At 40.4% G+C, this 13,857-nt stretch overlaps 1 protein-coding gene across 3 annotated transcripts in view; it reads left to right on the top strand.

Annotated features, from left to right (window-relative positions):
- TOX (thymocyte selection associated high mobility group box) overlaps window positions 1–13,857 on the top strand; it is a 189,340-nt gene that overhangs the window by 152,115 nt on the left and 23,368 nt on the right. For all 3 annotated transcript variants that reach the window (XM_083517924.1, XM_083517925.1, XM_083517926.1), the window contains one exon: window positions 2,143–2,373. In XM_083517924.1, the coding sequence (XP_083374050.1) occupies window positions 2,143–2,373 (231 nt within the window). The remainder of the gene's footprint in view (window positions 1–2,142; window positions 2,374–13,857) is intronic.

The following is a 13,857-nucleotide window of genomic DNA, read 5'->3' on the forward strand; positions in this document are numbered from 1 at the left end:
ATAACCGTTTCCATACTTAACCTTTTGTGAACATTAAAAGTTACTCACAAGGCTAAGCAGTGAGTTATAATTGTAGCCCAAATATGCAAGATTTTATTTAGATGCTTTTGAAAAAGTTGAATTGCCCCTTAGTGCTATATTTCTGGCATGATAATGCGTTGCCATCTGAACACGACCACTCCAGCAGGGGAAATGCTTCGGAGCTGTACATGGGAAGATGGCAGCCTGACAACTGTGAAAGCACTCTAGTGCTTAGGTATTTAGGGAACAATCCCAACTCGCTCCAGTGGGGCAACCACTACATCACCAATGCTGCTTCCCACAGTGCTAGGGGATAAGGTGGGGGCAGACAGTCTATGGAATCTTCTACCCCAAGGACAGGATGTTGGATCAGATGAGCCTTTGGCAACAGGTTTCTTATGTTCTTATGAGTCTAAGGGCTGAAAAAGACCACATGTTTGGGTGCTTGCCCAGGCCAAAACATTCCAGCAGGTGAAAAGCTACCACATCAGATAGATTGTTAGGCTTGCATAGTTTCCACTACAATGCTGCTATTAGACCAGAAACAGCTATTACATAAGTAATCAATTTGCGGCATAAAATGGAAGATTTAAACCACAAAATTTAAGTTGAATGAGCCTTGCTCTTTTTCCTGAGGTTTCTCCCACTTTTTGGTAATGGTAGGCAAACAGATTTGGTTTAATCATCCATATTGTGCATGCAGCTTGATTACTTCCATTTCATTCCCCCTCTTATGCAAGCAGGCAAACAAACCGGGGGGGGGGGGCAACTTAGTCCAAACTCAGGATCATGACTTGTTTCTATCTAGTCATGATCGCCTGCCAAACTTAACTCATATTTGTTGACAGTTTATGGTTATTGATTTTTAGACAGCAACAAACCACAATCCCAGGTTCACATATGATGCCTCCCCCAGTGTGAAGCAAACTGGAAGCAACAAAACTGTGTGCCCTAGCTTCTTAGCTTACAGTTCACAGGGCCTGTGTAATACTGGCTACAGTGACAACTATTTTAAGACTGCAACCATTGCAGACTTTATGGTCTAAGCCAGCTTTTTGCTTTCTTGCTTTGTCTCTCTTCCCCACTCCCCCTCGACCCCACACATTGCTTTTCTTAATATCCAGTCTGATGAAATGTTTTTGGAAAACTCAAAAGCTTCTCACTAAACCTTTGATATTTGAAGATCTGAAGAAGAATTATATGGAAGATTTTCCCTATTTGTCAGCAACACCATCTTTATACTTGCTCTCTGATTCTTTCTTGGCTTCAGTGGGAGTGGCATTTAGAACATAAATAACATTGTGCTTCTAAATGAATTGTTGGAGTTATCTTACCCCAGCACCAGTATCAAAGTTTTAATAAAGCTGTTTTCTGTTCTCTTGTCTGGCAACTGAACCTCTAGGGAAAAGCACAATAGACATTTGACCTTGAAAGGCAAAGTGATAAAAAAATGATACCCCTGGCCATACAGTTATGTTGATCAGCAGCCACATAATAGAGATTCTTTTAAGTATCCAACTTCAGATACTGTTACACAAACAAGATTTCAAAAATAGTTTCATGGTTTTCGATACAGCTGAATTGCAATCATATACAATTCATGTCCAATCCCATCCCTATTAAATCAGGAGGAAGACACATTGATTCTTAGGGTTTTTTTAAAGCATGCATACAATTGATGCCAGTACTAAAAAGGGAGGGAAGAAATCTCCATCAGAGAGAATGTAACTTTTACTGCACATGGATTGCCCCAGTGGTTGAACTATAAGCCAGTGTATAATGTGTTATGAAACACTTTGCAGTGATGTCATGCCATTAGCAGTAAGACTTGAAAAAGATGAAAAGCTAAGCCAGAACTTAGATGCAGCAATGAAATGAAAGCAAACTGTAAATGTATAATAAAATTATGAAAATAAGATTACATAACCAAAAATACCTAAAATGCATTTTATAGATGAAATCATGTAAGATGTCAACAATTTGGATTACGAAAAGCACTCTAATTAAAATACAATTTCAAGCAGCAGAACCCCAGATGCATATTGGTTGAGAAATGGGGATTTAGTTTGTTCTACGATCATGATAGTTTGTATTGTAATATAGTCTTTGCTTTCTTTGCAGATCAATGGGGGAGAAAAAAGACCTGCCTCCGATATGGGAAAGAAGCCCAAAACTCCCAAAAAGAAGAAGAAGAAGGACCCTAATGAGCCACAGAAACCTGTTTCTGCCTATGCATTATTTTTCCGAGATACTCAAGCTGCCATCAAAGGCCAAAACCCAAATGCTACCTTTGGCGAAGTTTCTAAAATTGTCGCTTCCATGTGGGATGGCTTGGGAGAAGAACAAAAACAGGTACAGCAATACACATATACATATGTTAAGTTGATTTAACTTTCCATTAGAAATGGGTCTATTGGCTACTGTGTTTCTTTGATTCCAAAGAGAATCAATGTGCCACATCAGAATATGAGCCACAAAAGGAAAACTTGCTAGAGGAAAACTGGATCAGCTGCATTGGCATTCTTGCCTATATCTTGACAGTGTTGTTGTGATTGCACGAGCTCTGGGCCTAGATTCAACTGCTGTTATATTAGGAGAGTTTTGGCACAGATATGACCAAACAGCTGCAATTTTGGTGCTCATCCCAGGCACATTCCACCTTAGAAGTTGATTCTGATCTGTTGATCTTTTCAGGACTTGCCTCTTCTAGCCTATCCTTCTTTGCTGGTTTGAAAATTCCCGCAGGATCATACCAAAGGAGTGTCTGCACGTTCCTTCCATATGACTGGCCGTGCACTTTGCTCTTTTATAGGACAGCCTGTATTCCCTTTTAGTCACTGCCAGTCGTCCATCAAAGGAAGCCCTTCCCAGTAATATCTGATATTCTTCTGGCTCCAGCAGAATATGATTGCTGTAGCACACTGATGTGCAAAGTGTTATTCTGTTTTTAACATATCTATATGTTGTGTGCCTGGGCCCTTGTCAGCAGAAGAGAAGTAATAGGCGCCCATGATACACATGCAGTCCCATTCCAGACAGCGTTTGGAATGGCTATTGTTTGAGAAAATTGCATTTCCCAAATGACAATGTGTTTCTGTTTAAGTGGTAGGAAAGTGTGATTTCCTCATCACAAAAGAAACCTTTAAGAAAAGATATCTGGATTACTTTGCAATAACTGTGAAATTATTGTATAATAAAAAGATGTCTAGAAGGGCCCAGGCCATGTCTTGGGCTTGAAAGAATTAGCAGCTACCTTTGTAATGCAGCCCTTCTGTGGAAAAGAGAAGTGAAAGTCTGTGATTTCAGATGTGTGGGGGGGGGGTATTATTTTAACACAAATGCAAAAAGGAACTCTCAGCACTTCTTTATATTCCTCCCGATTGTCTCTTCCAACCACTTTGGGACTTTCTTCAAGTGAATGGTGAGGGGAAACTATAAATGAGACCTGTGAAATCAAATGATAAGGAATACAACAATTTCTAGACTCCTAATATCATTTTTTAAAAAAAATAAAAAATAGAAACAGTATCTTCCATATACAGAAGAAAAATGCATTTCTTGATCACATGTCTGCTATTTAGCTATTCCCTCTGCACTGTTGCTGCTGGTTCTGCTTGCTTTTCGACACAGTCTAAAATTTTAGTCGAGTTTTGCTGCGTACTGTGTGGCTTATTTGTTGTTTTAAGCTGAATGAAACCCGACTTGAGGCTGCATGGTGAATGTCAGGCTATAAATGATATTAATGCTTCCATGAGCCCCAGCCAGCATGATCCATCCCAGCCAGGGATGATAGGAGCTGTAATCCAGCACCACTCATAGGGCCACAGGTTCCTCACAACTTCATAATGCAACAAGAGAAGGTCCCTGTTACCATTCACAGAAAGAATTAATTCCCCTCCACTACCACCACCATACAATGCTGTCCCATCCTCAGGCCATGGCTATATCCCTCCTTAGTTCCCCTAGGGAAAGGTAACAGAGATCTTGCAATCTGAAAAGACAGAAGGTAGTGGAAGCCCAAGAACTACTAGGAATACACTCCCCCCCACCCCTTTAAAAAAAACCTTCTCCTGTCCCATTATAGGGAATTCACAACAAGAAGCCAGTCAGCTGAGATGAACAAATTTGTCCCTTGTTTAGAATTTACACAGAAATGGTTGCATACAATTATTTTCTTTTGAGTATTTGCCAGACATGTTACATTAATTGACGGAAACATCCAGGGGTTTCTCGTTTTCCAGCTGTGTTTATTTGACTAGCATATGGGAGCATGCAAATTATTAAAGGAAAGCTGTGTTAATCACTTGGCTTTGGCAGTTTCTCTTTGTGAATTGCAGAGAAACCAATGTGTATTCCATTAAAGAACACATAGTACAGCCATCTGAAAAGTTGCTACCTATTGTCATGGAAGTCTTAAACCTTCAAGCCTAATTCAAGTCAGTGACCACTTTGGCATTATCTTCAACAAAACAAGATTTTGCCCTAGGAATCTGTCGAGAAAGGTTATTCTTCTTAGCCATCATTATTATTTATGTGTGGCTTATAAGGACAACTAAATTGGCTAGTGGGCCAAACACTGGGGCAATGGATAGCTTGTCCAGGTGCATTAAGGAAGGATTTCCCCCCCCCCTCTTCAATACTCTAATGTATACAGCAATGTCTATTGCTTGAAGTAACATGCTGGGTTGAATGGACTATTTGTCCATTTCAATACAGGATTTTTTTCTATAATATGTGAATATATTATATTTCAGTATCATATGAGTGGCTGCTTGCTTCAGGCTTCTAAAGTACATGCTGTGTTCAGACTAAAGCTCAGGAGCAAAATAAATTGTGGCCTCCTTAATCTCCCACCCTCTTCTCCCAAGGCCAGCATTAAAATGATAGAATCATGGAACTTCAAGAAGCCTCAAAAACTTTTCCAGAAATATATTTTCCTTCGGAAAAGACAATCTGTCAAGACCAAGATGTGAGTGGCCTTTGTATATCCTTGCTGGATGTAGGATCTGGGAAGAATCTGCAGGTCCTTTGGATGGGCTTTCATATGGCAATAATTACTTTTCACCACAATCCATGTTTTGGTCCTGTCCAAGCTAGACTACTGCAAAGTGCTCTACTTGGAGGCTGCCTTTGAAGGTGGTTCAGAAACTTCAGCTGGTTCAGAATGAAACTGCCTGACTACTATTAGACAACTTTATTATATCAGCTGCACTAGTTACCAGTGGGTTTCTGAACCAATTCCGTGGGTTTTGACCTCTAAGGGCCTAAGCTGTTTCCCTGCAAGCTGTTTATTTGACTACCTGCACTCATATTTCCTTGTCCACGTCTTATGATCTGTTTTGTAGACTTTCCTGCTGTGCCCATCCCCATGGTCAGTAAAGTGGGTGGCCACAAGAGAAAGGTCCATTTCTGTGGTGGCACCATGACTATGGTATTCCTTATTGTTGGACCTGCACCAAATCTCTATGCCGCTGGCTTTTCTGAAGGCCCTGAAAAGGAATCTTTTCCAACTGCCCTTCCAGGCATGATGTTTGTTAGCTGAGTGACAGTCTGACTCAATTATGTTCTCCCCGTTCTGCATTTTTTAAACTCAAGTGTTGATTTGCAGTGTTTTAAATTTTCTATGGCTTTTAATCTTTTGTTTATTTATACACTGGTTCAGACAGACAAGCTGCCTAAAGATACTTTAAACAAATAAAATAAAATTATTTGTGAAAGAAATATTGCTTGTAACTCTTATGGTGTTAGCATCTTCCATGTACATCTCTGAGCAAGACAAGACTGGCTTAGGTCATCTTTCCCCCATTTTATCCCTATATTTCTTTTTACAACATGGGTACTAAGCTCTGCCACTGAATCTTTTAGCCCCTTGTGCTTTGGTTTTAGGAATGTTGCCCTCTGTCCCCCCTCCACATCACTTGGCGTGCCCCTTTGGTTTCTTTCTAAATAAACTTACACTGCCCATTTTTCTCTGCTCATGGAAAACATGCACGTGGCAATTAAAAGTATTGTGATAAATGGAGCTTTCCTTGGCTTTCAGACAGAAATCTGAGTTAAAAGGCAGTGTAGGTAATTTTTCTTCCCCATTCTGGGAGTCTAAGAAAAAAACCAACAACTTAAATCCAAACCAGATGTAAATGTAAAATGAAACTTAAATTCCTAATTGGAGACCCAGTGAAGCTATAATAGAATGAACAAATTACAAACAAAATGTTCTTGTTTACATTAATATAACTGACTTCATGGCTTCAGCCAAAAGAGCTCAGTAAAACATGCCATTATGCTAAAAATGGAACGGCATGGCCACTCCAAAGTGTGCTGCGCAAAGTTCACCTCTTATTTGTAATGCCACTGTTGTCAGTTGAGTCAAAGCAGGAATGGCCTGGTCCCAATATATGTGCATTTGCACGTGTATGTTTATTTAAACCTTGTACGTGGTCCTTGTAGGAGGAAGACCAGTCTATGTTCCTAGGGACCCACTGCTTAATGATCAGATAAGACATGCCAGGGAACTGTTGGAGTGCTGTAACATATGCTTTCTTACAGGCTGCATAATTTGTTCTCAGTAATATTAGCTGCAACAGTTCAGCTCAATAGCAACACCTCATTATTTTATCCCTCAGTATTTATTCCTATGTTTGACGCCTCATGAAATTACTGTTAATGTGTTTATATAAGGGCAGATCTGACACAAGTGGGAAGGATTTAATTTCCCACTCAGTCTTTCCTGCTGATATGTCCTCTTTCCCCCTGGTAGAAGTGGCAAGTGTAAATAGTTAATTTGCTTCAATTATGAGCCTGTCCTGCTAAATTAGAAGCAGCAGGGATATGAAGAGCTAGAATTATACTTCTGAGGCAGCTGACAAATCCTCTGAGCCCACAAAATCAAATCATTTACTCCTCGCTGGTGTTCAAACACCCACTAGACAAATGCTGCAGCTTATTCTGTATCATTGGATGAAACTCAGATTTTATCCTGCCAATACTTAAGGAAATCAAAAGCATTTTGATGATACTGTCAACATTCGTGTTGCTGTCTGCTTCTTCTTTACCAAACTAGAAGCTTACAATGGTTTGAAACATGGCTACTAAACATTTCTCATATTGCGTAAACACATGCAACTTGAAAACATGCTCATATTGATGGATGGTAATTAAGGAGTACAGGAATGCACCTTTATTTGAAACAAGTACAAGGGGGGGGGGTAAACCCCATTCATTATTTTTCTATATATTATTCTATTTTTTGTAACAATGACAACCTGTTGAGTCAATGACTTGAAATTTGTCATATGGTTTACCTGATGAGGTCTATGAATGTGCCAAATTTTAAAAGTGGCCGGAGGTACAGCATTATTTTAAAAGTGCTGAAAATAGATGCTTTGACCTTCTGGTGGAGGCTATATGTAATGCTTACTCCTTTCGTTATGGGATATGACAGTGTGGTGCGTTGGTTAGATGTGGGGTGACCTATCTTTGGGCACAAACAACCTGTTCCCTGCTTCACAACACCTGTCTCTGCAGCCCCGCTCCCACACATGCAGGTAAATAGCACATATAGCAGAATTTCTAAACACTATCTTAAAATAGTTTTTAACATTTTAATATATTATTAATCCGTTGTATTTTATAGTATTCTTTAAAATTTTAATATATTTAATCCATTTCATTTTTAAATACCATGGAAATTCAATTATAAAAAAAACACCTTATGGTTTATGACCAGAGCTAAGGCTACCTTGTGTTGGATCAAGCTCCCTGATGTTCAGACATAGATAAATTCACAGGGTGATTCCTCTAGCAATACAGTTAAGGCTCAGACAGCAAAACAGGACCAAGAAAACTGTGTGTGTTATCATCCTCCAATCATCTGGATGGAGCCTGAAAGACCAAGGAAAGATATTGGTGTGCAGAGGCTAAGTTGTAAGCAAAACCATTTAAGAATACCAATGTCATAATACTAAAAGCCTAAGAACCAGCACCAAAATAAACTACAGTAAAGCATAATGTTAGTAAAAACCAGCCAGACACTGACACAACAGTCATAGTTTTAACTATGAATATTCATTTCCAGGACATTTATTCATTTTTTATTCATCATCAACACGTTTAATTATTATTTTTATTGCTCATAGAATGAAAGCATTCTATCTTCTCAGACACTCACACAGGAAATAAGAATGAGTTGTGTCCAAACATTGTGTGAATTGAAATCTGTTTGTGCAATATGTTTTCTCCCTCCCTCCCAGGCCAGCCCTGAGAAGCCTTGCATCCATCTTGTCCATACATCAGCAAGGGCCTGGCATGAGAGGTTGCAGTGGGAAGAGGCAATCACAGAAAATTGGGCAAGAGGAAGCTGTATCATTTGTTTATATTTTGTTTCAAGAAGACTTCCTTCTGATAAAATAGTTTAATAAACCACTTTTTCTAAACGGCATTCATTTAGATACAAAAACATCCATACTGCTTTGCTTTCTACTCTTTTGGATACAACTGTGCTTAATGAACTGCAACCCAAGTAGCTTGATAAAATGTCAACTGATGGTGAGATACTAGCATATTTACCTAAATATCAATACTGAAGTCCTCTATGCAAACTAAGTTTGTTCCCACTGGGTCCTGTGTGATGTTCCCAATAATTTCTGTGGGAGTCAGATTTCAACATCTACAAGAGGATTCATAGACTGAAAATTATCAGCAATTTTGAGCAATTACATTTGAGATTTGTTTTCATATTTCTTTCAAATGTCTATCAAAATACAGTTAACTCTTTCCACCTGTAATAAGTTTCCATGAAAGATGACACATTTAAGTTGGGAGCCACCCAGAGTGTCTGGGAAAACCCAGCCAGATGGGTAGGGTATAAATAATAAATTATTATTATAAGTATGTTATGTTTAGCCTGTCTGAAACTTCCTACACCCCAACACCACTGATGCAAAATCCTGGTGCTATCAACAAATCACTTGCTGATTCTTGCTATGAAGTAATGTGTTTATTAAAGTGAGCATTTATCTCCCTTTTAAAATTATGTATTGACTTCTTAATATGTTCCTTCAATAATATCACACAGCAAGTATAATATTTAGCCTCAATACCTTCTAGTTTATTGATCCAATATAGAGCATATTAATTATCTACATAAGTCTCAAAGCATGATTGAGCAAGATTGCTGGCATTGCCTTGATGGGACACTGCCTGGAAACTCTAGCCTATGGAAACTCTTCAGTTCCATAAACTGAGTGGAACTCAGTTCATTGAATGGGCTTTCTTCTCCAAATGTCTTCCTTTCCTTTGCAGCCCCATGAAAATCCACTCTTAGCACTTGACAACCCTCAAGAATGCCATGGCATGAGGGGCTGCTATCTGTCTTTGAAAGCTTGCCAAACCCTCCGAATTTGAATGTAGTAGCAGAGTAAGAGGTTACAAGAAAGATAGTGTTGTCCTGGATGACTTTCCTTAAACACAGTCTCTGTATTTAAGAAGCCCAAAAGTCATGTTGTTGCCTGAGTAAGAGCCAAATTGTCCTATTAAATTTCTGTGTTGAATAGACGTGTGGAGAATTCAGCTCTTTGTGAGATTGCTGTGCAATTTCTCCATCAATCACCATCAGGTTCATTAGTCAACTCACATTTAAGGCACAACCACTGACTCTGCTTTTAGTAGCTTCACCGAGTGCAGTAAGCATGGTTAAATTGTATGAACCAATAAGTGAAACGTGATTTGTCTTAGCATACTTACCATGAACATCAATTTAATTTTTTTAAAGTTTCTTGCAGCTTAATTTCCCATGAGAGACCTGGTGAGATCCCATGGAGAAGAGTCCCGCCTTCATATTCCATTTCGCCAGGCCCTAATTCTCGGGTTCACCATAATGAGGCTTAAAAAAAATAATCCACAGCTTATTTTGGTTTGGGAGCGGAGGTGTATCAGCCGAGGGTTGCAGCTGGGTGTTAACCCTTCTCTTTTCAGCTATATCCCCTTAAAATGTCTCTCTGCTGCTGCAGTGAGGCTTGAAAAAGCCTTCCATTGGCTCCAGTTGAAAGCTTCCCTGCCTGCGCTCCCTCCCCCCCCCCAATATTCTTGAAGATTAAAGATGGGAAGGATGAATTCTTCCTCCGTAGCTGAACTTTCCAGAATAATTAAACACACACACAAAATTAGACTTGGGGGGTCAGGGAAACAAAAGTAGAGGGTTTTTTTGTTTTGTTTTTAAATCATATTCATGGGAGGGGCAGCAAATAATGTGTGAGCATGTGATTATAGTATACAGTCATACCTCGGGTTGAATGTGCTTCAGGTTGAGCGCTTTTGGGTTGCTATCCTTGGCAACCCAGAAGTAACGGAGTATATTACTTTCGGGTTTCACCGCTTGCACATGCACAGACACTCAAAATGACGTCGCGTGCATGCACGGAAGCTGCAAAACATGACCCGTGCACGCGCAGACGCACCATCACATCTTACGTTCCATTCAGGATGCGAACAGGGCTCTGGAACGGATCCCGTTCGCATCCCAAGGCACAACTGTATATGGTTGCAGTGCATGTGGTTATGGTTTGTATATAGTAAAGGTACCCCTGCCCGTTTGGGCCAGTCGTGTCCGACTCTAGGGTTGTGCGCCCATCTCACTTAAGAGGCCGGGGGCCAGCGCTGTATGGAGACACTTCCGGGTCACGTGGCCAGCGTGCCGAAGCTGCTCTGGCGAGCCAGCACCAGCGCAGCACACGGAAACGCTGTTTACCTTCCCGCTAGAAAGCGGTACCTATTTATCTACTTGCACTTAGGCGTGCTTTCGAACTGCTAGGTGGGCAGGAGCTGGGACCGAAAGACGAGAGCTCACCCTGCTGCGGGGATTCGAACCGCTGACCATGTGATTGGCAAGTCTTAGGTGCTGAGGTTTTACCCACAGCGCCACCCGTGTCCCTATGGTTTGTATATAGTGCCCAGTTTATCCAAGAAATAGAATACAGATATCAAATCCTAACAATCAACGACACTAATGGGAAACCTGTGGCCCTTCAGATGTTGCTGGGCTACCACTTCCATCACCCCTGACCATTGACCATGTCGACTAGGGCTGATGGGCGTTAAGAGTGCAACAAAATTTGGAGGAGCACAGGTTATACCTCCCTGATTTAAGAGTGTTAGCCCAAAGCTACATAACAAAATTTCTCCACAAAAACCACTCAGAGAAAGGTCAGGAGGGAGATAGAGAGATTTGAGGCCTTCCAGAAAACCTGAGTAGTTGTAGTGAAGAACTACAGGATTCAACAGATTTTCCTTCATGTTGAGAAATGATTTTACACACATCCCCCAAAAAACTCCTAATCCTTCCCACTTGCAGCATGTGGAACGACTAGGAGCTACATTTTATGTTAGTTAAAATTAGTAGTACAGTAGTAGTAGTTAGTCGTTTTATCTTGCCCAAGGCAACTCAAAGTGACTTACAACTAAATATTAAAAGCAAAACATCTAGCCTAGCACATAAAAAGAAGCAGAACAAATAACATGTATTCACTTTCATGCTTATGAGTAATATGATAAACAAAAACAGGAGGCTGCTTGAACTCCATATGTAGTAAGAGAAGAAGAAGTGTTTGGGTTGCCCTTAACTAGTTGTCTTTCCAATTCTCTATTTTTTACAACACTAATGGGCCATGGTTGTGCTTAGCCTCTCTAAAAGTGGAAGGAGGCATTCTCATATTGATAAAATGCAGTTGTGAATATTATCTCTCACCTGCAAGTCTTTTAATCTACAATTTATGCCTAAAGGGCTGTAATATTTGGCATCTGCAAAAAGAATATGGGTGGAACACACTGTCTTTCGTAAGTATTTTATGTGCTGCAATTGCCACCCATCTTGTGTCTCCAGCTGCCTGCAGTCTATGGGGCATGCTGAGGCTGGTGCAAAAGGTGAAGATCTGACTTTTGCTGCCAACAGACTGCATTCCCATTCAGACTTGTGTTCTAGTCAATATTGGTTGTACATACCAACCCTTTGATGGGCCTGTACAGCCAACCACTTCCCACCTGCAGCTCAGACATAACACTAGAAATTCTTCAAGCACCTTTACCCGGGTGCTTGCAAATGGCCTAGTAAGCCCTAAACTCAATTGATTCTACTGTTGTATCCATGGATAACATGGTTTAGCCTGCTAAGAGGAGCTATGCTCCGGAAGGGAATTGTTTGGGGAGGGTTAAGGTGAATTGGTGGGGACGTGGGTGGCGCTGTGGGTTAAACCACAGAACCTAAGACTTGCCGATCAGAAGGTCGGCGGTTCAAATCCCCGCAACGGGGTGAGCTCCCGTTGCTCAGTCCCTGCTTCTGCCAACCTAGCAGTTCAAAAGCACGTCAAAGTGCAAGTAGATAAATAGGTACTGCTCTGGCGGGGAGGTAAACAGTGTTTCCATGCGCTGCTCTGGTTCGCCAGAAGCAGCTTAGTCATCCTGGCCACATGCTGGCCGGCTGTACGCCGGTTCCCTCAGCCAATAAAGCGAGATGAGCACCACAACCCCAGAGTCGGTCACGACTGGACCTAATAGTCAGGGGTCCCTTTACCTTAAGGTGAATTGGATTAAATCAGGACAGTGTGAATCGTGATTCAAACTACTAGTGATCTAAATCTTCTGGTTCATATATTTCCTCAGCAACTTTAACAGCTAATTGGTTGTTACACTAATTAAAGCCACCCAAGTTTATATTTGAATTGAACCTTTTCAGAACGTAATCCAAAAATTTTAACTATTCATTTCTAACTTCTAACATTCATTTTTGCTGTACAGATTTGAGGTTTGATCCAGGCTAAATTAGCTGAAATCAATGAGGAAAGTTGTAATTCCCATTGAAACTAGTTCTATCTAGTTCATCTAACTTAGTATAGATCTGTCCATCATAGTTGCTTAAAGACAAGAAAGCACTTGTGAAATCAATTATTTGTTTAAGGACACTGTATAAGGACACTAAGCAAGATCTAGCTAATGCAATGAGGTAGGATAGACCACGAGTCACAAAGTACTTCTCTGCACAGCTCATAATTAATTTTCTTCCAGAAGATGAAGTAATGGCCACCAAACTAAGCTGCTTTCAAACTGGGCTACGTGACATGACAGTTGTATATTACCATCAGCATTAGAGGCAGTATGCCTCTGCATACCTGTTGCAGGGAAACTGCGGTTGCAAAGCAATATAGAGCTCATATCCTGCTGTTGGGCTTTCCATAAGTATCTGAGTGGCCATTGTGGGAAATAGGATGGTGGACTAGATCAGCCTTTGGTCTTCTCGTGTCTTTATGTTTTACTAATGCTTGCAGTATATGGATATAGCTAAATGGAGATGGCTTCCCAAGTCTGAATTTCTAATGCAGTTACTGTCAGGCCCCTGATACCCAACAGTTTTTTTTTTAACTTCCTTCAATTCAAAACCACATGGAAATACAATCAAAACTGAACTCTGCATAGTCAATAGCCCTTTATTGTGAATGTTGCACCCGTATCAAAATAAAGCCGCCACTGTGTGGTAAAATGTGAGTTTTCACATGATATTTGAATCTTGGGACTTGAGCCTACCATGTGTCTACAGGATTATTCCACTTTAGTCATAATATTTTCCGGTCACGGTTGTCCTGTTTAAACTATAAGACTAAGACTAGTTTTATTGCACCACAATCTTAAAAGAAACCCAGAAGGTGCTTAGAAATGCTTAGCACCTAAGACTGTGCATGACTGGATAGGGGAAATGGCACTATGTTTGTATGATAGGGTGCCATAATCATGCTTGCATAAAAAGCTCTATAGAAATGCCATTAATTGGACTTACAAAATGAGAAATGCCAG

Source organism: Podarcis liolepis (genome assembly GCF_965112155.1).
Source record: "Podarcis liolepis genome assembly, chromosome: 8".
NCBI classification, from domain to species: Eukaryota; Metazoa; Chordata; class Lepidosauria; order Squamata; family Lacertidae; genus Podarcis; species Podarcis liolepis.